This window comes from Centroberyx affinis, unplaced genomic scaffold (assembly GCF_046629955.1).
Source record: "Centroberyx affinis isolate AG114_WGS23_722 - 3 ecotype Tasmania unplaced genomic scaffold, CSIRO-AGI_Caff_v1 ptg000969l_1, whole genome shotgun sequence".
Lineage (NCBI taxonomy): Eukaryota > Metazoa > Chordata > Actinopteri > Beryciformes > Berycidae > Centroberyx > Centroberyx affinis.
In genome coordinates this window covers 45,864-70,738 of record NW_027279540.1, presented here as the reverse complement: position 1 = coordinate 70,738, position 24,875 = coordinate 45,864, and the positions used below count along the sequence as shown (strand labels likewise).

At 42.5% G+C, this 24,875-nt stretch overlaps 3 protein-coding genes across 3 annotated transcripts in view; 2 read left to right on the top strand and 1 right to left on the bottom strand.

Moving 5' to 3' along the window:
• Positions 1-15,045, top strand: part of phip (pleckstrin homology domain interacting protein) — a 45,962-nt gene extending 30,917 nt beyond the window's left edge. Inside the window, exons 26-40 of the mRNA XM_071522234.1 lie at positions 43-167; positions 1,890-1,972; positions 2,171-2,282; positions 3,338-3,399; positions 3,612-3,767; positions 4,787-4,907; positions 5,036-5,161; positions 5,687-5,762; positions 6,319-6,378; positions 6,641-6,793; positions 7,378-7,530; positions 7,784-7,995; positions 9,327-9,568; positions 9,722-9,874; positions 10,055-15,045. Of these exons, the coding sequence (XP_071378335.1) occupies positions 43-167; positions 1,890-1,972; positions 2,171-2,282; positions 3,338-3,399; positions 3,612-3,767; positions 4,787-4,907; positions 5,036-5,161; positions 5,687-5,762; positions 6,319-6,378; positions 6,641-6,793; positions 7,378-7,530; positions 7,784-7,995; positions 9,327-9,568; positions 9,722-9,874; positions 10,055-10,764 (2,544 nt within the window). The 3' untranslated portion in view covers positions 10,765-15,045. The remainder of the gene's footprint in view (positions 1-42; positions 168-1,889; positions 1,973-2,170; positions 2,283-3,337; positions 3,400-3,611; positions 3,768-4,786; positions 4,908-5,035; positions 5,162-5,686; positions 5,763-6,318; positions 6,379-6,640; positions 6,794-7,377; positions 7,531-7,783; positions 7,996-9,326; positions 9,569-9,721; positions 9,875-10,054) is intronic.
• A 926-nt stretch (positions 15,046-15,971) lies between these two features.
• Positions 15,972-21,485, top strand: LOC139646286 (uncharacterized). Its single transcript, XM_071522271.1, has 7 exons — positions 15,972-16,066; positions 16,607-16,746; positions 17,490-17,579; positions 17,817-17,911; positions 18,770-18,930; positions 20,314-20,430; positions 20,523-21,485. The coding sequence occupies exons 2-7, from the start codon at positions 16,622-16,624 to the stop codon at positions 20,628-20,630; spliced, it is 696 nt and encodes a 231-aa protein (XP_071378372.1). The 5' UTR covers positions 15,972-16,066; positions 16,607-16,621; the 3' UTR covers positions 20,631-21,485.
• A 134-nt stretch (positions 21,486-21,619) lies between these two features.
• irak1bp1 (interleukin-1 receptor-associated kinase 1 binding protein 1) lies at positions 21,620-23,126 on the bottom strand. The gene is made up of 4 exons (XM_071522272.1): positions 22,846-23,126; positions 22,316-22,397; positions 22,009-22,139; positions 21,620-21,887 (listed from the first exon to the last, which is right to left on the bottom strand). Exons 1-4 carry the CDS (start codon positions 23,124-23,126, stop codon positions 21,620-21,622), a joined length of 762 nt encoding a protein of 253 aa, XP_071378373.1.
• Positions 23,127-24,875: the final 1,749 nt, after the last annotated feature.

The following is a 24,875-nucleotide window of genomic DNA, read 5'->3' as shown; positions in this document are numbered from 1 at the left end:
GCTGTGTTAAATCACTATTTGTTTTTTACTTGTCATGTTCAGGAGCAGGAGTTGATGAAGATAGTTGGCATCAAGTATGAGGTAGGCTTACCCACGCTGTGCTGTCTTAAGCTTTCTTTCCTGGACCCCGACACCGGCAAACTGACTGGAGGATCCTTCTCTATGAAGTAAGCACTTCAGCCACAGTCTTTCCACATGAGAGGTTCAGATGGTTCCGCTGCTTGTTTAACAGACTTGAAAAAGCAGCACTGCAAGTGAGCTTGCAGCGGCTCAGGTGTATAAAGATGGTATTCTCCTCAATTGACATCATCCTCATCAGTCCCCCTGGCCTATCACACATTACAATGCTTACCAAGAATTTCTGAACTTCCAAGATTAAATGTTGACTTTGCAAGCTTTTACAAAGATGCATTCTCTAAATTTTCCAAATTGACTTGAAGTCATAAACAAAACAAAACGAAAAATAGTGTCCTAAATCTGTTATGATGATAAAAATTATGAAATGATAGTGTTACCGAAAGAAAGATGGATGTTCATTTTTGGCTCCCCAATATACAATTAAAGAATTATCTGAACATTTGACTGACACTGATGGACATTTTAGTGCAAAATCACTCATCAGTCAAATTTTGAAAGCACAACATTGGAAAAGAATATAATATAGAATAGGATAGAATAGAATAGAAGAGAATAGAATAGAATGGAAGAATAATATAGAATATAATATCTAAGTTATGGTTTGGAAAATCTTGCCACAGTTTTGTCTTTGCAGTCTCAGCAGCAAAAAGTTGATAAAGTTGATAGAAAATAAAGTAATACCCTATTTCAACTGTCATTTAATTGAATTCAAAACATTAAATCATCAAAACAGAATGTTTGAAAAATGTGTTATGAAATCAACAAAGATATTAACACAGCCAACTGCTTAGTTTCCTGCATTGAAAGGGCATGCGTTGCCCTAGAAATTTAACCTTGACATCAAAACAAGCTCAATAAAAAATGTGGCAACAATTTAATAGAAGATCAGATTGACTGTAGCACTTGAGGTATACTCACCTTGTGTGAATTAAATGGAAAAAGGTCTATCCTCCTACACAAATCACAAGATAAATGTTCTGGGCCCTGAACTTTTATTACTTTTATTACTTATTATTATCAAGAAATCAACATTTCGACCTGCCGTTGCCACAACACTCGAAACGCTTGTTTCTTAAATCACAGCAATCTTAGTAGTGGTGTATTTGCGTGCCACATTACAGTGTTCACAATGTTCCTCATAATCTTTGCAAGTGAAATACCACACCCTGAACTACGAGCCTTCCACTTTTCACACCTTTTTTTTTGCTTTTCCTCCAACAATACGCAGATTTTCTGTGCCAACCTAATGTGAAACTCTCCACCTCAGTAATCTATGTCAGTGATTCTCAGCCTTTTTCATATCAAGGACCCCTAATTTAGCCCACATTAGGGCCACAGACCCCCATTTGATGAGATTTTGTCTCTCGGACCCAAATCTGAGAATATTTTTATTGTTAGATGTGATTTTGTCCAGAATTCCATGACTATCGGTATTGTAGGTAGAGAGATAAAAGTGAAACTATGATCAAAATAGTCATTCTTCTACATTCTCTGATTGTGACATCCTCTTGTGCCCAATTCAAACGTAGCAGTTTTCCCCTAAAATAATTCCTACTGATAATATATTTAATTCTATAATCTTGATTGCCGTGATTACACAACAGTGTAGGATGAGGATGTTAAACCACAAAGCCACCATCTTTATGCACCTGGTCCATTATACACTTTTAATATTGTTATTATACTCATTCTTTCATGGCTTTGTTGTAGTCTTGGACTGACGTGTATGTTTTGGTTTTCTCTTGTTGTAGGTACCACGACATGCCTGATGTCATCGACTTCCTGATTTTGCGGCAGCAGTTTGACAATGCCAGAAGCAGACAGTGGACCATAGGTCAGACAATTCTACCATCATAGCTTGACTTGGCCATACTTGACTAAAATATGTACGGTATCTGAATATGGTGTCAGATATTGTTATTAGTTTAGGTGCATGCAATTTATGAAGTCAGTCATTATTATCAGTTTCACCTGTTATTTAAATAGAGCTTAGATAGCTTAGCTTAAATAGAGTCGTGTGATCTGTGTGTAGGTGACAGGTTTCGGTCGGTGATTGATGATGCCTGGTGGTTTGGGACCATTGAGAACCAGGAGCCCTTCCAGTCCCAGTATCCTGACAGCCTGTTCCAGTGCTACAACGTCTGGTACGGTCACAGCATGGATTTACTGTACTCGCAGCACTGAAGGGGAGAAATCAACCAAAGATTAAATGAATAGAGCCTTATGTTTGTAAGCAATTTCACTTGGGATTTAGAGATTGGGTTTTAGAAATCATTGAAGTCGCCTACAGTACAAGAGTGGAACCTTTGCACTTTGACCCCATCCTCAGTTCCCACAGAGCACCTTGTCTGCTGCACAATTTGTTCCCATGGGATGAGGGGCAAAGCCAGTCTTGGGATTGAATATCCTCTGACTTTCCATTGACAGATTGATAAATTGACACAATTGGAGATTGAAGAATCTGAAACAATTTCATTGACAAGAACACTTACATGCACCAAGGATTTGTTTACACCAGTCTGCTAGGGCCAATTCGTTCCTGGCACTTGTAAGTGTCTTAATTGGACAAACAGCTGACTGTGATTATGATCCTGAGAGCTCCACTCATAGCAGTTATTAACTGCATGGACACCTCATGACTTGAATCATTCAAGAGATCTGATGTCCTGGCTGACTGTGTGAATTTGATATTTATGATGATGCTAACTGACAACGACACTTACTTTAGCATTGCTAGATTTTTGTAATTCTCAGTTTTTAAACATATTAAGCATATTAAGGATATCTGTTTCAGTTGATTTTTCTTCCCACCACCACTTCATAGACACACATCATCATCACATCAGATTCACATCATTTGAAAATGGGTCAGGGTTAGAAAATGTTAGAAAATGCCTTGCATGCACTCAAGGCTGTGGGAGAGGAAAGAAAGGTCACAGGTACAAAATATAAAAAGAGTGGAAGCTACTTCAGTGTAAGAAAAGTTCACAAAATAAAAAGTCTAATAGAGTTCAACTTTAATGAAATGAAAAAGTTGATAATGTTCATTTGCACACAATTTTTACATTTCTATGAAGGAAGCACAAACACAGAATTTGGCAATGCATTCAGTCCACGAATACAAAAATATCAGAACAGGCCTGGAGACATGATGCTAGATTTGATCATGTTGATGACTGCAAGTGTGTTTCCTGTCCAGCTGGGATAACGGAGACACAGAGAAAATGAGTCCTTGGGATATGGAGACCATCCCCACTGATGGTGAGTCTCTCTAATACACCCACAGTATGAATGCACGTTTACCTACACGGATACACACACACACGCACACACAAACCTCTTTCTCTCCTCACAATTTCATGTTTTTCCCTCCCTCTCTTCTCTTCTCCCTTGTCTTCCTCCTTGATGGGTTTTTCTGTTCCTCTGTCTGTCTCCTCCCTCCCACCCGCTCGCTGCTCCTCTTCTCTTTGTAGCGTCGTTCCCAGATGAGTTGGGCATGAGTGTACCGCTGACAGAAGAGGAACAGAAGGAGCTGCTCTACATCCCTATGGAGGGGGAATGGGGCTCCCGCACGCGCTCAGAGGAGTGCGAGCGCATCATCAAAGCCATTGACCAGCTCTGCACACTGGGTATGACACCATCAAACAGAAACCATTCTGAGATCATCCGCCTTCAGCCGTGCCATTTACGCTAGGACGGGAAGTTGCCGTGAAGTCACATTTCTTGTAAAGCAACACAGTGCCTTTGCACTCACCCACGCCATTCCCAGTATGATGTCATCTGCCTGTGACACTCACTGCTGTGAGCTCATCAACGTGAGCCCAGCAGGCCTACAGGTCGCGTGTTAAGTAGAACAAGCTGCAAACGTATAGTGCCAGATATTGAGGTAGTTGCGTGAATTCCTGTTAAGTGATGTAATGACACGTCAGGCACAGACTTTGTATCACTGCAACACTCCATAAGGGAAAGGCTGGTCCACAGGCTCCCTCTAGTGACTGTTTGGGGACTAACCACACACAAGCAACCCACACAGAGTGGCAGCACACTTAATCCTTCTAGATCTCTCCTTGTTACTCCTACGCTCCAGGCTGTAGTTGGCTCGCACAGCAGGATTTTAGACGAAAGTTCTCTAGGTTCAAGCCCATTCCTTTCAAACTTCTAAGCGTAGCACTGTTCCAGGATCAAAATAAACTCCAGGATCAGTAGGAACGTCTTGAAATGACTGAACAGGCAAAAACCGTCTCAGATAAGCACTCCTATTCCAACAGTTGATACATACAGGCACTTGATAATGTAGATTTGGCTAGATGATTATACATATACACACATGGCCCTATCATTTTCTTGTTCTTAGCAGCGTCTTGTTGCCCCTCATTGTTTCGCTACCTTCATGATTCACAAATAATAACTTTTTCTACTATTTCCACTTGTAGATTTAAATGGTTAAGAGTACTGGCTGAATGCGTAAATGTAACTGTCTCTTCCAGCAGAGCATGTGCTGCATGAGACAGTTACATTCATGCATTCAGCTAGTACTCTTAACCATTTAAATCTGCTGTTTCTACTTGTAGATTTGGTAACCCTCTCCCCTTGTCTCTTTGCTACCCTCTTTTGTCCACCCACAAACACAAACACCTGCCACCCTCAGATGTAGCAGCTCCATTTGCCTTTCCAGTGGACCTACAAGCCTATCCCACATACTGCACCGTAGTGGCCTACGTCACTGACCTCAGCACCATACGCCAAAGGCTGGAGAACCGCTTCTACAGGTACTTGGCACCTGTGTGTGTGTGTGTGTGTGTGTGTGTGTGTGACAAAGACAGCGAGCGAGAGAGTGTATATATGTGACATAGAGAGAATTTAAGATCTGCTCAACAATTCTGTGTTTCCTTTTCAGACGTATGTCTTCTCTGATGTGGGAGGTTCGTTATATTGAACACAATGCCCAAACGTTCAACGAGCCGGGAGCGTTCATTGTCACCACCGCCAAGTTCGTCTCTGACCTCATGCTGCAATTCATTAAGTGAGTCTTTTTTTGTGATCAATTCTTTATTGACATTTTAGTATGAAACAAGGATGTGGATTTAACAACAGAGAGGAGAGAACAAAAAACAATAATGAATTTTCAAATTTTCACATCCTCCCATTCAATACAAATATCAACTCAGATGTCGATCTCCTTTAGATCTTAGATTATAATAATAAAAATAGAAGAATGAAGCAACGGAAAGATGGACAAATGAGAAAATAAATACAAGCGATACCACACCCCCTACCCTCCCTTGTCTTTCCCTCTGATTTTTTTTCAATGACCCAAAACCGATATTACATTATTTTCAATTTAAAATGAAAACTTAAAATTAATTTTTAGTTCTCAATCTCAATAATCTCCTTGTTTTTAGGCTGCTAACCCACTAACTCACACTGTTTTACTCAGTCGGCCTTACATTGCAGGGAGCCTATTTTTTGCCTATTTTAAACTTCACACATTTGTATCATCCAATAATGCCTGTTCTCTGTCTCTCCTTTCTCTTTTGTTCTTCCTCAGGGACCAAAGTCTGATAGACCTCATCCCCCTCTACAAAACTATGAAGAAGGCTACTTTCTCTGACTCTGAAGATGAGGTGTGTATATATACCATGCAGTTTGTATCTTGCAGACATCTTGTTCCTACAATGTTGCTTTTTTACTCTTATTAACAGCTGACATTAATTCCATGCTTCTCACCCAGCCAAACTATTGATAATGTATTGTAAAATGTCAGCAATGTAGGTGCTAATGGTAACATCAACCACTTGTTCGCTTTCCAGTTGCTGAAAATTTGTTTGGATTCACAAGGCCTGTTGTCACATTTGCATTTACTTTTTTCCCCCCTTAATTCTTAAAGATGCACTGAATGGGATTTTCCAAATGAATAAATCACTGTGAAAAAAGTTGTAATGACAAGTAGTAATAAAAACTATTAAAAATAGTAATTCCAATAATCTGCTTGGAGCTTGCAGACTCCATTCCACATGAAATATTTCTGTAGACTTGTAAGTTACACTTGAAAGGCAGCTTGGAGTGGAAATAATGAAATATGCTAATGTAGAGCAGCCCACATGAGCTTTATAAGATGTTTGTTGGTATAGTCTAATATGTGTTGCCTGTTGTTGTTTTTTTACCCCATTGCTTACGTAGGATGAGGAGGAGGAGGATGAAGATACTAATACTCCTGGAACATCCACAAGAAACAAAAAGGTAACATATCTCACAGCAAGAGTGTGTTTACATTTTCACTCTGAATTAATATGTACTTATGGTGTTGTCACCATATAGATAGGATAGATTCTAGAGCCTGCTGTCTACTTTAATGAAAATAACATGCTAACTTCTCATGACATGAGATAACATGAGATTTTGCTCCAGTGTCCCATAATGCAGCATCTAAAGAAGAAGAGGAGTCTCTTCCTTATAGCCGGTGTTATGGTCAAATTAACTTTGCCATGTCACTTTTGCGCAGGGCCGTCGACCCATGCAGCGCCAACTGCGTACTCGACCTCCGTCATACGACCCCCAAGCCTGGAGGGGGCGCTGTAAGGAGCTGCTGGACCTCATCTTTCAGTGTGAAGATTCAGAGCCCTTCAGAGAACCTGTGGATCTACAGGAGTACCCGGTACCTATGCAACTCTTTTTCACACTTGCTCCATTCCAGCCTTTCAAGTGTACTTCTAGCAATTGCATGTGAACATGAACGGAAACGCAGACCTCCTCGGGAAATGATCCCCAGTCTGCGTTCTGTTTTGTGTTACCTTTTTGGTCCTTAAGGCACATCCACATTCACTCTGGGGCACAAGTGGGTAAAAACAAACTCTACAATGGCTGGTAGAGGTGACTGAGGGATTGCTTAGTCTGAAGAAGAGACCTCAATATGTGGAATGAAAATTAAATCAAACGGGAGTGTGAGTTCTAAAGGAGCTATAGTGCAAACAGAAACCCCATGAGACCTGCAGTGGACCAGAAAAAGAACTGCGTTCTCTTTCAAGTACATTGACAGTGTGAAAACAAAGAGAAGCAAGTTTTTTTGCTGCTGGTTCAATTTTTGGTTCACTTAAGGGACAGATTGATTTTTTAACCAAACCCCAAAACACCTTTACTCTCCCTCTCTCTCTGTCTCTCTCTCCATCCTCTCCCCTATTCCTTACTTGTCTTTCAATATCCCTAACCTCGCTGTCCCAACTTGTCTTTGCTTCTCCCAAGGACTATCTGGACGTAGTTGACTGCCCCATGGACTTTGGCACCGTTCTCAACACGCTGACTGACGGAAAGTACCAGTCTCCCATTGAGCTCTGCAAAGACGTCCGGCTCATTTTCAGCAATTCCAAAGCTTACACGCCCAGTAAGAAGTCTCGGGTGAGGCACACATGCGCAAACACACACACACACACACACTCCCACACACACATGCTTACTGTGATCAGACAACATAACAATTCTTGTCTCTTGCACTGCAAGAGACAAGAATTGTTATATTGTCTGAGAGTGCATGTGTAAAATAAAAATCTCATGTCAGGCAATGCTTTTCAAGCCTCCCTTGTTTCTTAGTATGACAACTTGACAAGTTTATCCATTATTAATAGTATACTTTATGTACGTGTGTCTCCAGATCTACAGTATGAGTCTGCGGCTGTCAGCACTGTTTGAGGAGCATGTCAGCTCCATCCTGGCCGACTACAAGGCCATCCACGGTCTGACAGACAAACTGACCAGACAGGGCACAGACAGACAGACACGACACACTACAGACAGACAGACACGGCACGCCATGAAGAGGAGGAGGAGGAGGAGCGAATCTCCCGCAAGCAGCACCGCATCCAGGTAGAACAGATGACCTTTTATTGTGGGTGAAAGCATAGCAACAGCAAATGGTTTTATTGTGCGTCAAAAGGTGAAAACAGTGGACTTGGTGTAACATTCAGAGAATACTTACAGAGTTTACAGAGAGGATAATATCCAACCGTATGAACAATTGCAGGTAGTGGGTTATGTAATAGCAAAATCTCTTATCATCTGCAAGCTGAGAAACAAAATGATGCAATACAGTACGCAACAAAATAAAACACAAGGAAACAAAACAAAGCACAGGACACAAAATAGCTTGTTGAAAAGACATATCAGGCCTACCTAGCCGAGCCTAGCCTACCTGGCAACACCAACCGTAGACCCTCAGTGAAGACATGGAAAAACTCCCACGAAAAACCTTACGAGGAAAAAAACGAGAAATTTTGGGCAGAGCAATTGAAAGAGAGCATGCAATAGGTGCCGAGACAAAAAAAAAAGGACAATAACACAGACAATGACACTGAGATAAGAAAGCAAATTAAGACAAAGAGAAACATGATGAGGCAGAAAGATGAGACTTCAACCAGCTAGGCCAAGTCCACAAAAGGTAGGTCTAGCACCCACATGCCAGGTAAAATCACTGCGTGTGACAGGTGTGTGAAAGAGAGGACAGACAAAACACACAGCCACACACACACACACAGCCATACTAAGCATGACTCACACACTCAGAGCAGCTATTTATTCTTCAGCTGAAGCACTTTGAAGTCAGATCTGGCTTGAATTGGGAGCCACTGAAGGGAGGTTAAAATGGGTGTAATGTGATCCAATTTCCTAGTTTTAGTCAATATTCTAGCAGCAGTGTTTTGTATGCGTTGAAGGTATTTAATACTGGCGTTTGGTGAGCCAGAAAACAGAATCGAGTCTTGACGAGGATTTCAGCATTGGACATACTTAACAAAGGACAGATTTTTGCAATGGTGCAAAAGGTAGAAAAATACTGTCTTTGTGAGGTGTTTAGTTAATTGGTAATGTTATCACGAGAGCCAACGTGCTCGGGGAATGAGGTGAGAGCTTTAGGCAGAAGATCATTTAATGAAGTAATGATCTGATAATGCTGGTGGGTATGGGGAAACTAATAAATCAGAGACAGTAATGCCACGAGCGAGGACCAAATTTTTCTTGTTCATTACTGAAACAGTACTCTTGGCCTGGGAGGACTTTAGTACCCGCTCTGCTAGTGCTGGTGCTGGGCCATTAATTAAATTTATCTACAATGAGTGAGCAACATATCTACGGCTAAGGCACAGTGTATGTGTGTGTGTAAACCTGCTCTATCACTCCTTTCCCCTCCATCCTGCCTCTAGCCCAGAGAGGAAGAGACGTGTGTCATCCAGGGGGACCGGAAAAAGAGAGCCATCGCCAGCTCCTACACGACCCGCCTCCCTGAGACAGAACCTCCCCCCCAAACAGCCCCCCCAGCTGGTCAATGGGAAGGCTGACACACCGGCTGCAGGGCGTACACGCAGTGCCGCACGCCACTCTACAAACTCACCACCCTCTTCCTCCTCCTCACACACCCCCGCAAGCAACACACAGAGTACAACAGGTGAGATTGACATGAAACACACATGAAAATTGATTAAAAACATTTGAGTTTCTTGTTTATTACAAAGAATTCACCACGTGTACCATGTTGCTACTATCTATGCTGTACAACAAACCGATTTGTGAAAATAAATCTCTCTTTGCCTATTGTCAGAGCCCCCCGCTCGCTCGCTGCGGGCTCATAACTCTGTGTCAGCTCCGACTCCGCCAGCTGGCGAAAAGTCAACACCCTCACCCGCTGCGGAGAGCAGCAGTGGGGGGGGGAGCACCCGGCGGAAACTCAGGACCCCTGTGCGACACACACCCGGTAAGAGATTGTGTAAAAAAAAAAAAAAGGTGACAAGTGTAATGCTTTAGTGGTATAGTATAACTCTGGAAATCACAAAATTGGAGCGTTTAATGTTGTCTGCCCGCCACCTCAAGACAGTGTTGCTGATGTGTTTTCTCCCTGTCTTTCTCTTTGTGAATCAATGCCCCTCCCTCTCAGCCTCTCCCGCCAGCCCGGCATCTCAGAGCACAGCTCACCTGAATGGCCACGGCAGTCATGTGACCCTGGGCGTGGGGAGGAGGGGGCGGAGACCCAAAGTCGACCAGCCGGTGAGTCCTCCGGAAGCCACAACCACAGAGAGCCCTCCCCGACCCCGAGGCCGCCCCCCTGGCAAGAAGAGAGGCAGGAAGAGCAAGCAGGAGCTGGAGGAGGTGAGGAGGAGGAGCAACCACAGGAGCTCCACCCCTGAGGACGAGCTCGACCAGTCCACAGGCGACGAAGGCGGTACGTCCTCTGCACAGGAAGCGGCTGTGCTGTCGGACTCTGGCGCAGCGGCGACGCCTAGGCGGCGCGGCCGGCCCCGATTGGTAAAAAATGAGGAAGCCACTCCTCCTGCCGAGTCGCCTGACCCCTCCCCGCTGAGGAGGAGCAGCAGGCGGGTCAACGAGGAGACCACGCCTCCTCCCCAGGCTACTCCTCACCGTTCCCAGCGGAGGGAGTCTCCAAAGGAAGAGGAAGAGGAGGGGGCCGGGGGGTCGATGCGCACGCGTAACCAGGGGCGACGGTCAGCCTGGTACATGGAGGAGGACTCTGAGGAAGAGCAGAGGCAGCTGCTGTTTGAGGACTCGTCAATCACCTTTGGCACCTCCTCCAAGGGCCGCGTGCGCAAGCTCACCGAAAAGGCCAAAGCCAACCTCATAGGCTGGTAACAGAGACAGCAGAGCAGACAGACACACGGGACGTGAGGAGGAGACACTTCAATGGGCTGACTGCCTTGACAGCACATGGAGAACAGAGAAGAGGGAGGAAGATATCTGGCTGAGATTTCTCAGCTTATGGGTTGGTGGAGTGTGGGATTGGGTTCGAGAAGTCATGCATGGTGCTGTATGCATTTGTGTGTGTGTCTGTGTGTGTGTGCACGTCTGAGTAAGTGTGTGGGGTGCCGCTAGTCCAGCTGCTGCTATTTAAAGCTGTGGCTATGGAGAGACACAACGGTGCATGGATCTGTTCACTCCTCTGTCCGCTCCTTGCTGACCCTTCGCTCCTCTCGGCCCAGTAAGCACACCGCCGCCACCCCGACCAGCGGCTGTCTGGAGACATAGAGACGGCAGGTTGGTTCGTTCTGACTCTTCCCACACTATTGGTCCATGTTGGATCCCACAGGCGCTTACTGACTCCTATGTTGGTGGTCTTGTGACTCGCTCCTGTCCAGTGAACCACTCTTCATCTCCGTCTGACCTTTAACACTGTTGGTGTCAGACCTGGGCAAAATTGTAGTTTAAAATAGTTTTAGTACTTGAAAAAAAAAAATACGAGGAGAGCTGGATGTATCTTATCTATCTCTGTGTTTTGAGGAATTTTCAAGTGTCTCGCTCGCGTCTGCCTGCAGAGCCCACGTCGGGTCTGTGATCCACCACAGACCGCCGGCCTGACAGAGTCTTTTGCCCCTTCTTGTGTGTTCGCACTCTTTTTTATATACGCCGTCTCTGCTTTTGTAAGATTTGTATGCGATGATTGGCTCTCTGTTTTGGAAGTCTTACACATTGGCTGACCTGAGCGTGTCTGTCTGTGCTGAAATACCAAATGGCGTACCTCGCTGGGTACTGTAGATCTGTAGGTTTTGTTTACTCTTAATGTGTGTGGATGCGTGTGTGTGTGGGTGCGCTTGTTTTTGTTTCTGCATGTCAATTAGAGAGAGAAAGAGTAAGCATCTCTTTTTTTCTAGACGCTGTTTTTACTGTGAGGAAGTGAAAAGGATGCATGGGTGAAAGGATCATTTATACGTCTAGATAGACTATGTTTCAATGCGTCCTCAACATTAGCAATACCTTGTGCCTTTCTGTCCTTTGTGTGTGTGTGTGTGTGTGCGCGTGTGTGCAGACGTGTGCTAGGCCGCTGCCTGCAAAGTACATGTGCCTGTATGTATACAAACCTATGTTTTGACTGCATGTGTGTGCAATTGAATGAATGTGTGTGTGTGTGTGTGTGTGTGTGTTTTTAACACGATTGAGTGTGTCATTCACTTTCAGCGTACAAACAGTGGCATACAGTTTGATCGTTGTGAAACCTCTCAAAGAAATGTATTTATAGCAGTTCAAAAAAGATTTTACTGTTGTTGTAAACATACCATTATTCATGTCAATATATTATCCAACTATAACCAACCTATCGTCAGTTTAAACCTAAGGTACAGCGAATAGAGCTTTGGGTGACTAGCTTTGAGATGCACTTACCACAGACCGGTTATCAATGCAGTCGTAGGGAGTAACCCTGTATATTTTAAATGAGTTGAATTGTTAACAGATGAAAATGAACTTTTTAAACGTTGATAAAATGTTTCTACGGTGACCACACACACACACACACACACACACACAATTCTGTCTCGCATGTTCTAGCACTTTCTCATGCCTGAGCAAACAGGATCGAGCCAGATCAAACTGGATCGGACTGGATTTGGACTGAAACCGTTGGGCGGACTGGAGAGAGACAGGTCTTATATTCATTGTTCTGATTGTGTGCCTTGGCTACTCCGTCATTTTGAATCCTCGGTTTCTCCTTTTTGGGCCTTTTTCGGACTTCCTGGTTCCGCTTGTCGCTGGGTTCAGGAGACTGGACTTCTGGGGCTGGACTGGACCTGACTGGCTTGTACAGAGGGCTTACTAAAGAGAGAAAAGACTGAAAAAAATATGACAGGAGACAAATATTATATCACTCTCTCTCTCTCTCTCTCTCTCTCTCTCTCTACACACCTTAATGGACCAAGTGCATAAAGATGGCAGCCTCCTGTTTTGACATCATTTCTATTTTCAGTACCACAGTGCAGAGCATCCAAATGTCAACATCTGCTTTTTTGCCAATCCAGAAACCCTGGGTGGGCTTTGTATTGTGGGATTGGATGGGGAGAACTGAATGATGGCAGTCTTGGACGGCACTGTCTATATACACCTGGTCCGTTCTTATAAGTCTCTCCTGTCACATATTATTGAACATTTATCTCATCTGTTTATCATGTTAAGTTTTTTTTGTCATGGATTTTGTTAATGCCAAATTATGTCTTTGGGCACTGAAGTTTTAGAACGTGGCTTTTGAATGTGTTTATTTTCTGAATCAGTTTTACTGTCCCCACAGTGAGTGTGTCGAGGTCCCTTAACCTGTATTGTATCAACATGTGTTTTTTTGTCCCTGTCTCTGTCCCTGCCATACAAGACAATATTTCTGTGGCTAGATCTGGTGAATTATGTTGTGCTGGAATGGTGTTTTATACTCTCTGCCGCGCTCATTCGATGATACGATATATGATATGACATGAACTGGCCTTGGGGTTTTTCCTTAAGTATCTTCTGCAGCAAGACTGTTTTGTTTTTACTTAACAACGAATGTGTCTATATTGTGTATATGAAGAGTTTCATTCCAAAATGAGATATACACCTTTTTAAAAATATCTGATGCTTCCACAAAATGATTGTTGATATGAAAGTAAAGCATATTATGGGTCGCTATTAAAGTTGTGAATCTTATTAAGATCTTTGCCCACAAAATGGTTGTGTTTTTGAGGATAGAAATGTCTTTTTTTGTTTATATTCATAGATGAATTTAAGTTTTTTTTTTCTGAAATGTATACAAAGTTTTGAAGTAAAACTCTTCATATGCACATAGCATTCTAGATGAAAGCTCTTACACAGGTTAAGGTTTTATTTCATATCCCAATCACAAATATCTCCATTTACATAAGTGCACAGAATATAATGAACACTACTATGGAAACTGAATGTATGCAGCTCATAAAATCCAATGGTAGATGGGATAATTGTTAAAATTGTTGAGTCCCCTAAATAATATCAGCACATCCAAGGTATTTTATCCAGGTTTAGTTGAGATAAGAGCTGACTTTAAACATGATCTTAACATGAGCCAACTCCAAAAAACAGAATACTTGAGAATCCTAACTGTTTGCAGGATATTTCTGTGTATGTAAATGCACTCTATTGAAACCAAGAAAGATCAGTCTTCCCGCTAAGATGCTTTTGAGAAACCGAGCCCTCGGCCTGCTATGCAGCAAGCATTACATCCCAGTTTAACATAGGGGGGTTGGCAGGGAGGTGAATTCTTATACTTCCTCTGATTTCCCCTTAAAATCAACAGTTAAAGTGGGAATGCAGTTGTGCTATCAAAGTGGACATCGACCCTATTTACTCTGCGGTTGCCTCCTCTTCATCAGATCACTTCCCCCCCTGCCTGTGTGTATCAATCATGTCAAAGTAAGAGAGCTGATCTAGGATTACTGGTCAGGTTGCCTTCACCGTACCATGTTAGTAATATTGACTGAAACATTTCAAAGGGGTCTTGAAAGCAAATCATTGATTTACAAGTTGGAATTGGTATAACAACTACTTCCTATTTGAATTAGACACCAGTTCTGCCTGTACAGGTGAACCTCATTGGGTTTTAGGATTATGACTGGTGTAGATAATCATACACCACTTTTTAAGATGTTTTTTATCATGATGTTTTGTTTTGATTGGTCGTATCAGTTCACCCGCTTTGGGCTTCCCACCTTCGATCAGCCTTCTTACCATGACACACTTGATGCCCTCACCTATACATTTACTACGGGCCTGTGCTAATGTGTCGCAGAGTTGTGCTGTGGTGACCTCTGACAGGGCATCAGTGAGGGGTCAGAGGTGAAAGATCACAGTGTGTGTGTGAGTGTGTGTGAGTGAGCCTGTGTGAAGTGGCTGCATGTGAGCCACCGGGAAGGGTTTTGGGGCTATTTCAGTTATGGGGACAGGGATGGGAAAGAACCGAACGGGACGGGAAGGGAAGGGAAGGGAAGGGGGTCTGTACTCTGTTTCACGTGAACTGATTGAAGAGGGTGTCTTTGTTAGTTTGGATACTTTTTATATATAAAGGAATTAATGCAAAAAAGAAGCATAAAGCTAGAATGTATGTGTAGGGGAGTACTGCTGTCCTGTTAGTTCATACTGATATTTTAAGTAAATAAACAGTTGTGTTTCCATATCCACTTTCCCCTCTGATATTTATTGTTTTGTGTCAAGATAGGGGCATGTATAAGAGTTCCTTAGACTTTTTTTAATGGTCCCAGGTGGAGGGTAAACTCGCCTAAACTCATTTTACCTACCTTGATATACATCTTTATGACCTAAATTCATAGTATACATAAGAGTATCAAACTGGTGTAATATATATATATATATATATATATATATATATATATTTTAAGGAAACAAGCTTGGATGTATTTCTGAAAACATAATTGTTTTTTGTTTATGATCCTTTATATAGTAAAAGAACTACTATAATCCTATAATGAAATTTAAAAACTTTATAAATATCACATCGAAACTATAAACTAGATATCACATCATTAGGGGAATATTATGGTGATAACAGGAGATGAATACAAACTAACAAAAGAAGTGCAATGAAATCACTATAAACTCACTATTGCGCACCAGAGACACACAGTGTGTTTTCCTCAGGGTTGGTGGTTATGATGCCTTATGATTGTTTACCCAACTTTTAAGTAGGACTATTTACCACATCATCACTGTAGTGGTCAAGAAAAAAAAAGTAGAAACGTCAGATTAACCCATAGATGTACGTACATGCAGGGTCAGTGGGAGTCAAGTTTGCATTTTGAATGAACAACTCTCCCACCTTGTGTTGTCGAAGCGCTACTGCGTAAAGATTACATCCGCGCCCGGAGTACATGGGCTCGGCTCTTCCTGACGTGGCGAGCCGCTAGAGGTCCGCCCCCCCCCCCCCCGTGGGCTGCGACGATTGGGCAGATAACCAGTTTGGCAATTTCTCCAAAAAAAAAAAATGTAAATACACAGGTGTCAACGGCATGAGCGAGCGTGTGGTTTATGTAAATACATCAGAAGTGAAACCGTGTCACTAGTTTCAGGCCTCTACAGGTGCGGCGCACAGACACTCTGGCGCAATGTTTGGCAGATAGTTGGAGGAAAGATTATTTGGGATTTTGAGGTAAGGATAATAATAATAGTACTAATAATAATATGCGTTGCCTTGTATGCCGTTGGTTTGCTATTCTTTCCTGTCAACACGTCTGCATGGACATGTGTTGTATTACCATTAAGATTTTACTTTCCACAACTTAATGTCGAAGGCTGTTAACATTATGCCTGCTAACAGCACAGCGTGACTCTATTAACGCTTCAGTCCAGGAGCGTCAATTCACTAACCCAAAATTATGGCAAGGGTCCTGCGTCAAATAGTCTAATAGTCTGCTGCTCTATTTTACCTCCAAAACTTGAAAACAAGCTTATATTATCATTCGGTCAATGCGTTAAATTATTAGGCACAAAACGGTTGCACATTACACATATTGGTCATTGGTGTGATTTCTTTTTATGTATTTTTTTAATATACTTCTGGCATTTGTATCTTTATCTTTGCTCTCCATTATAAAGCTAAAATCAAGATCAATTTTGGACTGATTTGGGCTATGTCATGGCGCGTGCACCTTGCCATACCCACCTGACGCGCGCATGTTTCCGTTCCCAGGTGACAGCAGCAGTCATGCCCCAGCTCGCGGCCAGTACGGTGCTCCAGCTCGTGCTGCTGCTCTCCGCTGTGCCCGCGCAGTACTTCATCTCCCGGTGGGCCGGCTCCACGGCGGTGCAGCGCTACCACGCAACCGCACGGTAGGATCCGTGCGTAAAATGTCTTTTCATTCCCATACACGCGTCAGTTTAGTTCAGGGTGTGTTCATTTGTACATTGTTCATTTGTTTAGGGTGTGTTCATTTGAACAGGGTTGCCTTGAAAGTCCTTGAAAGTCTGGATGGATAGCCTTTTGAAAATGAATGGATAGCCTTGAAAGCTCTTGATTTTTTAAACTAAAATATAGTACCCAAACTCATCTGTATCCCTCAGCTCTAGACCTCTGTCTGTTTTCGTATCAACCCTTCACATCCTGAGGAAAACCCTATGATGGCATTTGTGTTTCTATAGCAGCAGTTTGAAAATAAATGATTTCCTAACTTGACAAGATCATGAGTAAAAATTGAGGCCTCTGTCAATTTTTGTCCAATATCATGTCTTACCCCAAAACATGCCAATTTTGAGTCCTTGAATCTCACCAAATAAGACCTTGAAAGTCATTGAAAAGTAGTTGAATTTGATGCCTAAGTGAGTGTGGGAACCCTGTTTGAATCCTACAGACCCCAACAAATGATCTACAGTTATCCAATATCACAGCAACACCATTACGTCCATAAAGGAATATTGTAGTGATACTATAGGAAATGGAAAAATACAACAAAGTACAATAAGGTCACTACAAACTCACTATTGAGTGCCATAGTCACATTTACAAGTCCCTATATGAATTTTATAGTGAGTTTTTGTCAGGGAGGTTTAATTAATGAATAGCCATAATGTTTCAGGTTGCTTAGGATGTGGAAAGAGTGGACAGCATCTTATCTGAATGGTACTGTATGGACGGAGTGGGCAACCGAGCAGATGTCCAAGATCAAGTGAGTGGGATGTTTGCTATTCAGATAATTAGTATGGTCCATTAAGACTCCTGACCTACCTATCAGTCTCTACTTGCATACACAAACCAAATTCAAACAGTCCTCATTTTGTCCTTCATTCAATTTGATATTCTTGGAGGAACGTTTGGACCACCACAGAATAGTGAAACACAAAACACACACACACACACACACACACTCATACTTTGAGACTGACAACATTTTTGTATTCCTAAGGTCGCTGGTCGGTTTAGGACAGGAAGACGGAGCGCCTGCCGAGTCTCCTGCCATAGAGGTCATGCTTTATGACAATGACCAGGGATTCTTTGGAGGTTTGTGGCCTCTTCTGTGTGTCAGGACATTTTTGGTCAAGGGAACATTTTCATAAACACTCTGAGATTTGTGACCTCTGAGCAGTTCATCTAAGTATGCATAGTCCAGCATCTCACTCTTAAGGAGGAATGGAAATTTCACCTGTCCATGTAGTTAGTATTTTTCAGAATGTCAGAAACTATATTTTTTGTTTATGTTTTAAGGATTTCAACTTTGTGCCCACAAAACTCCCATCCATTTGGAGTTCACCTCTTCCCTACTATTTTCCTGCACATATAAAGCTACTTGGTCAAAGCCATATGGCCATGCAAAATCTTGACAGATTCACGTACAAATAACCAGAATCTTGTCATTTCGACTATAAAGGTTATAGAGACCATCAGAAATGGTACAAACTAGCATTTACGTTAGGTTGTCCAATTCATTGAGTGATTACGCATGTGATTTGCTTGGTATTATGACCTTTTTCAGCTATTACCATCAAGCTAAAATCCAAAAGAGATGGTCTTGAGGCACACATCAAGACATTTGGGGAAGTATATAGCAGGACATTAAGAGAAATTGCTCGATCAATTTCCTTAAATGCACGATACCCCGGCTATTTTCCTTGTGTTCAGTTTGATTGCACTCTCACTAACCGCTCCGGGCTTCACTTGGAAGCAGCCCAAGACGAGCTCTTTCAGGCAGATCAGTGAGCAATTTTCTGTGCTCCCATGTTCAATTGGAGCGCTCTTACCTCCTTGGCGACCCAAACCGAGAGGGTAAAGGCGTCAGGGTTCAATTTAACCGCACTGAAAGAGGCGTGTGTGAAAGTGGCCTTATAGGATCCGACTTTTTTCACCTATCCCCCCCCCCAGCCTCCAAGGCAGTGCGCAGCCCCCGGCCCCCGTTTGTGTTTCTGCGGGTGGGGGAGGTGGTGATGGAGAAGAACGGCCACATGGTCGGGGTGGTGGTGAGCTGGGACTCGGAGCGCCACGCCCCTCCAGACTGGATCAACAGAATGTACACCGACTCCGTGGTGAGCAGCCGCAACTCCACACATCACTGCTGCTGCGTGAAAGCCTTGTCGCTCCAAATTGGGTGTTTTTTCTTTTCATTAATTTTCTTTTAACACAAATTGAATGTTGGAATGGGCATTTTAAGGGCTAAGTAAGTGTAAGGAACCTAAGGCACATGAAACCAATTTTCAGAAGGGATGGTTGTGAATGTTTAACTCCTGATAAATGGACTTGGAGGTACAAGGCTTTTAGCTTTTCAGCGCACACACACACACACACAGGCCTGGAAAGTCTGGAAAAGTATTAAAAATGTATTTGATCATTTCCAGGTCTTGAATAGTTTGGGAATTTGAAAAAATGTCTGGAAAATTCTGGAAAATGTTGTGGTTCAGGTTCGATACACACACATAATTATAGCTTTTATGTTGTTGTAGACCCATTTTGAGTCCACAGTTTTTGTTGATGTGAAGAATAATGTTCAGATAGAGGGATGCTCTTATTACCCAGCCGCTGTCAGCATGCATTATATCAAATACTGACCAAAATCAAATCCAGTCAAGAACATAGGGTCTGGGAAAAATATGGAATTTTAAAATGGAAACCATGTAGGAACCCTGCCAATCATCTCACATATTCTGATATTTGTCGCTGTGAAGGACAATCTTAATCTATACAGTGATATGACCTAGTTAGCAGGGGAAAGATGTCTATCTGCGTAAATCATATTGAACACCAGACAAAATCTTCAAAACAATTCAAGGTCTGGAAAAAGTATGGGATTTTTTAATTGAAAATGTGTAGGAACCCTGTTTAATATACAGTAGGAGATTCTGAGTGAGAAATACAGAAATACATTATCAATGGAGGAGGTGCCTTAAAGATTGCAACCTCTTATACGCCTTATGACCCACAGTGTACATGAGAGTGGATGTTGAAATTTGGATGCTTCACTACTGTGAGCTCAGTATGCAAAATGCAATAACATCACACCAGACTGCAGTCCCCCTGTCCATCAAAGCTCTAAACAACTAATCCCAAACATATGCCAATTATGAATGTATATTGTACATATATAAACATGTATGTATGCAGTAATGTATGTATGTATGAAGTAGGTATACAGTTTTTGTTTTATGGACAGGAAGCACAATTGTGGAAGATGATGTGTATTTATGTGTATTTTATACAGCAGGAACTGACAAATTTCCTTCGGGACAATAAACATCAATCTAATCGAATCGAATGCAATCCAATCAAATCTATTCACCTTGTCCATTATCTAAGACCCTGTTAATACATTGCTCAGTCTCACCACCAATGCCAATTAACTAGCTCAAACTCCTTGAGTTCTCTGACTAACTCTGTGTGTGTGTGTGTGTGTGTGTGTGTGTGTGTGTGTATAGTACCCCAAAGCAGAGAACACACCTCACTACAAGGTGCTGTTCAGCGGCCCTGGACCCAACTCCATATTTGTTGGCTACCTGCCTCAAACACAACTGCAGCGCATCACTGGGATGAGGGTAAGTACTACAGACACCACACACACACACACACACACACACGTACAACACACACCTCTCAACTCCTTAGACTCATTGTTGGATGTTTCTAGCCGGACATTCCCACTTTGGACCAGTATTTCACACACTTTGATGGAGAACGGTTCATCATGCAGCCCTGGCTCAGAGAGATCTTCCCTGAGGACGCTGAGGACAACTAACTGCTGGGCTGTGTGTGTGTATGTGTGTATGTGTATGTGTATCTGTGTTCATATAGGTGACAGAAAAAAAGATTTGCATATGGAAGGCCACCAAACGAAATTTGGTTACTGCTGCTATGTGAGTGTGTGTGTGTGTGTACATGCAGATGTCCATGTGTGACAGCGTTTTTCTGGAGAAGCATTTATTTTTCTGGCTTTTGAAGCTGCCTCCTGCTCCACCCCTCTGAGAGATCCATCTAGCTGACAGTTCCTAGTGTGGAGATCTTAAACCTGGCCTCAACTAGTCTAGTAATCTACTTTTTTTGAGATAATTCTGATCTGAATTGGGAAATCATGGGTTACGCTGTTATTCCCACAGTTAAATGGAGCGGACACAAACTGCCTGTGTTTTCATTTTAATTATTTATTGACCTAGTAGTCATGAAGGCCAATCTTTGAGCAGAATATGATTTGGTGTAATTACTCCATGCTCGACCTCGCTGTAAGGGAGTCTTTGGGGGTTTTGGAGGCCAGTAACATTGGGACTCACAAATGAAGTGGTGTAATTCAGCTCTCTTGTAGAGTATTAACTCTGGAATCTCGCTGAATTGTGGGACTCGCTTGTCCGGCCTTTATTTCTTTGAGAGTTACAAATGTACAGTATTTTAACGTGTAGAAAAATGGAATGATTGCTTTGTTTAAAAGACCAATTAATTAGAATTATTATTTTTTTATTATATTTAGTTACTCAGAATGTGAATTGATGACGATGAATGCTTTAATGACCAAACTGCGGTGGCTGAAGTGAAAAAAATAAATAAAACCTGTTTGAAACTCTGCACTTTTATTCAGCCATTAGTTACAAATGTGCAATAAAGTGTGTTAAATTACAAAAGTCCTTTCTTCATTCTTTGGCATCCTGAGGCAATGGCAAATGGTGCTGTTAGTGGAAACGCAGGTGTGCATGTAGGTATGTGTGTGTGTGTGTGTGTGTGTGGTCCATGATGACTTCAGAGTTTCTTCCTGGTTTTGTCTTGGAGGCTGAAGGTCACAGACACACGGCAGGAGGCAGTGACTGTGGGTCTGTGAGGGAGCTGAGGATGGGTGGCACCGCCCCGCCTTCTGTCCCCCCCCTCCTCCTCCTCCTCCTCGTTCCTCCACTCCCTCGTCTCCTCCTCTCTGACCAGCAGGGGGGGTCCCAGATTTTGTCCCAGCAGGCGACTAACTTCGCAGGCCTTCTGCTGGGCGTTTTCAACCGCGGACACACATGCACGCTGCCTGTAAGCACAGAGACAGGAGGGAGGGAGGAGGGAATGAAGGCTAGTTATTGCTAAACTAATGAGAGGCCCAGAAAGGCCCAGTGTGTGTGTGTGTGTGTGTGTGTGTGTGTGTGTTTTACCTCAGCTGACTCAGGCATTCAGCGCTGTGGTAGAAGTGTGGCACTCCCACACAAACAGTCTTGTCCAACTTCTCCAGCAGAACGCTACACACTCGCTCCATCTTCTCAAAATCTGAGAAACTGACTGTCACCTATGGGACCAAAGACAAAGCAGTACACTGTCATACACCCTCCTTCCCTGACATACACTCACACTCTGTCTCTTCCTCACCCAGCTCTCTATCATACACACATATACCGTATATGGTCAGAGAAAGGTTAATGGCGTGACACATTTGAATCAATAGTTTTTGTCCAAATACTCAACCTCTACATCCATGTGGTACAGGTCATCCTCTCGGTGGAGAAATCTCCTCACTGAGGTGTCCTCGTCCTTCACCCCATGTTGTCTGAGCAGAATGAATGAATGAATGAATGAATGAATAGTATATTCATCATAATCAGCTTGTAATTTGATAAGTGTAGAGTCGGGTAAGTTGAGCCACCTCAAAAGCTAAAAAATATTAAATTCACACAAAATAAGCACTGAGTGTACAAAATATTAGGAGCAGTTTCCTAATATTGGCCTGCATGCCCCTTTGCCCTCAGAACAGCTTCAGTTCACCAGGTAGCCCAGTAGGTACTACTACTACTGCTACACAGTAATAGCCTACTACTACTGCTCCAGTGGATACTACTACACTACTATTACTACTACTGCTGCCGCTTCAATGGATACTACTGTGTTCCTTATGTTGTTTTCATAGTTATCATTATCTAGTAGTACTAACTTAGTTTGCTGGTGCTACTGGCTTACTAGTAGTAATGATAAATTATGTTTGAGTAGTTTTTTCTTACCTGAGTGTTTGTAAAATGTATTCAACTCGCCGGGAGACGCTGTTTCTAACGTCGTTGACTGATTCCTTGGTATTCCCGACACTGATGCGCACCGTTACCCGGTCCGCCGGGCTGCAGATTTCCGCAACTCCCGTGACCTGGACCTCCCTCGCCCTGTTGTTGTGACTTTGCCGATGAACTACTTGCGCAAGTCCTTCGAGTCCCTGCTCTTTCTCATTATAAGCGAAATCCCGAGCAGCAGAAGGTATTACCGCAGCAAATACTCGACTCGGACTATCCATGGTGATGTCGATGGCGGAACAAACGAACTTCTCGCTGCTATGGTAATACGTGAGTTGTATGTTGGGATATGTAGGCTACGTCCTCCAGAGAACTACAAAGAGCGGGGGGGGGGGGGGGGGGGGGGGGGGGGACGGAGGGGGTGTGGCCAAATGCTGCATTCACACGCACCTCGGAAACTCGTTTTTCCGGGTTGCTATCGTTTCAGTGGCACAGACCTGTGTTTTGTGCTGCAGCAACAGAATGAAGAGGAGAAAATGTGCAATTGATGTTTTAATTCATCTATTAGCCAAAAGGTGTTATATTTATATACATGTGTGTCTAGCTAAAAGTTAAAGAAATTAAAGCAGAAACAATAGAAGCATACAAATGTTTATATTTCTTGATACATTTTTATACAGATGCTTTGATATTATGATTTTCTGTGATATTTGTATCCTTAATGAGGTTTGGATGATGAAATATTCACATTAATGAAGAAATATGTTTATTTAAGTTTATTTTACTTCAGCAAAGGCTAAATCTGTAGAACTGCCTCTTTCCCATTTCACCTGAGCAGCTACTCACTGGCTGAAGGGAGTCAGTTTTAACCACAGGTATTCATGATGTGTCATTCAATAAAATCAAGATACAATTTAACGGATGCATTTGTCCCAAAATGTTACTCCAGCTCCTTATAGTGGTTGTAGTCTAAATAAGCTAGCTAACGCAATTAGCTTGTGGTTAGCTAATAGCCAATACCATGTTGGCTATTATCTTACCAAAATTAAGCAAATTTCACCGGTTTGTACCTGTACCTGTTTTAGTTGCTTATTGTGTCTGGTCAATTTCACATGTGGCGAATAGTAAACAGTGATGTTACTTTACCTTTTCACCTTTTCCTCTCAGAAAGTACAGCAGCTTCCCCCAGACCGCACTCTGAATAACTGTCCATAGCATTGATAACACTTTTAAATTGTGTTTGTTTCAAGGATTCTTTTACAGTTTTAATATCTGACTGTTGTGTGTGGAGTTTGTCATGGAGTTTGAGTCAAGTTAATAGGTGAATACACTGTCTACATAAAAGGCCTATGTGAACTTTGAATTGGCCTACATGTGATCAAAATAATGTTCTTTTACTTTTGGATATATAGGTTTATTGTTTATGGTGCTTTGCTTTCCCCCTTCTTCCATTGAGGCTCACAATGTGACCAAATTTAACTTGAATCCTACCCTGCTGCAAAGTGGGCCTCCTCAGGACCATTCTGCACATCTATAGACTAGCCTTCAAAGAAGATAGAAATAAGACAATTAGAGGACTGAAACATGCTGAATGTGTAACTGTAGTTACGGGTTCATTTTTGTCATGCAACTCAACTGAGCATTCAGATTTTGAGTCCGTGGCATAATCTTGAGTAGTAGTAATATAGATTCATTCCTTAATGAGGTTTCCACTGTTCAAAATTTTAAAAAAAATTCTATATATATCGCAGGGTAGTGAGTAGAGTAGAGACACAGTCCTCCACCATTCAAGCTCCTGTGTCAGCACGCTTCATGCAAATGCCACTTGGGTTAGTTAATAGCTGTATGGTTTGGTCAGTAGGTGGCAGCAAAGCCTTATATTGAGTCTTACTGACCTGAATGAGTGTCAGGGTAAATGCAGGCCTATTCAGTACAGAGTCAACTAAGCAAAGCCATTACTTCAGAGTTTAATTATATGAGGTTTAGTTTTCCACCTTTTCAAAAATAATTAAAACTATTATTCAAACTAC

What these genes read in the sequence shown, in the direction of transcription:
- LOC139646286 (XM_071522271.1), top strand. Translation starts at nt 16,622, where the DNA reads ATGCCCCAGCTCGCGGCCAGTACGGTGCTCCAGCTCGTGCTGCTGCTC. An exon ending in GAATGTACACCGACTCCGTG is followed by an intron (nt 18,931 to 20,313) that starts GTGAGCAGCCGC and finishes GTGTGTGTATAG; the next exon opens with TACCCCAAAGCAGAGAACAC. An exon ending in AGCGCATCACTGGGATGAGG is followed by an intron (nt 20,431 to 20,522) that starts GTAAGTACTACA and finishes GGATGTTTCTAG; the next exon opens with CCGGACATTCCCACTTTGGA.
- irak1bp1 (XM_071522272.1), bottom strand. Translation starts at nt 23,126, where the DNA reads ATGGATAGTCCGAGTCGAGTATTTGCTGCGGTAATACCTTCTGCTGCT. An exon ending in TACATTTTACAAACACTCAG is followed by an intron (nt 22,398 to 22,845) that starts GTAAGAAAAAAC and finishes CATTCTGCTCAG; the next exon opens with ACAACATGGGGTGAAGGACG. An exon ending in TGTACCACATGGATGTAGAG is followed by an intron (nt 22,140 to 22,315) that starts GTTGAGTATTTG and finishes TTGGTCCCATAG; the next exon opens with GTGACAGTCAGTTTCTCAGA.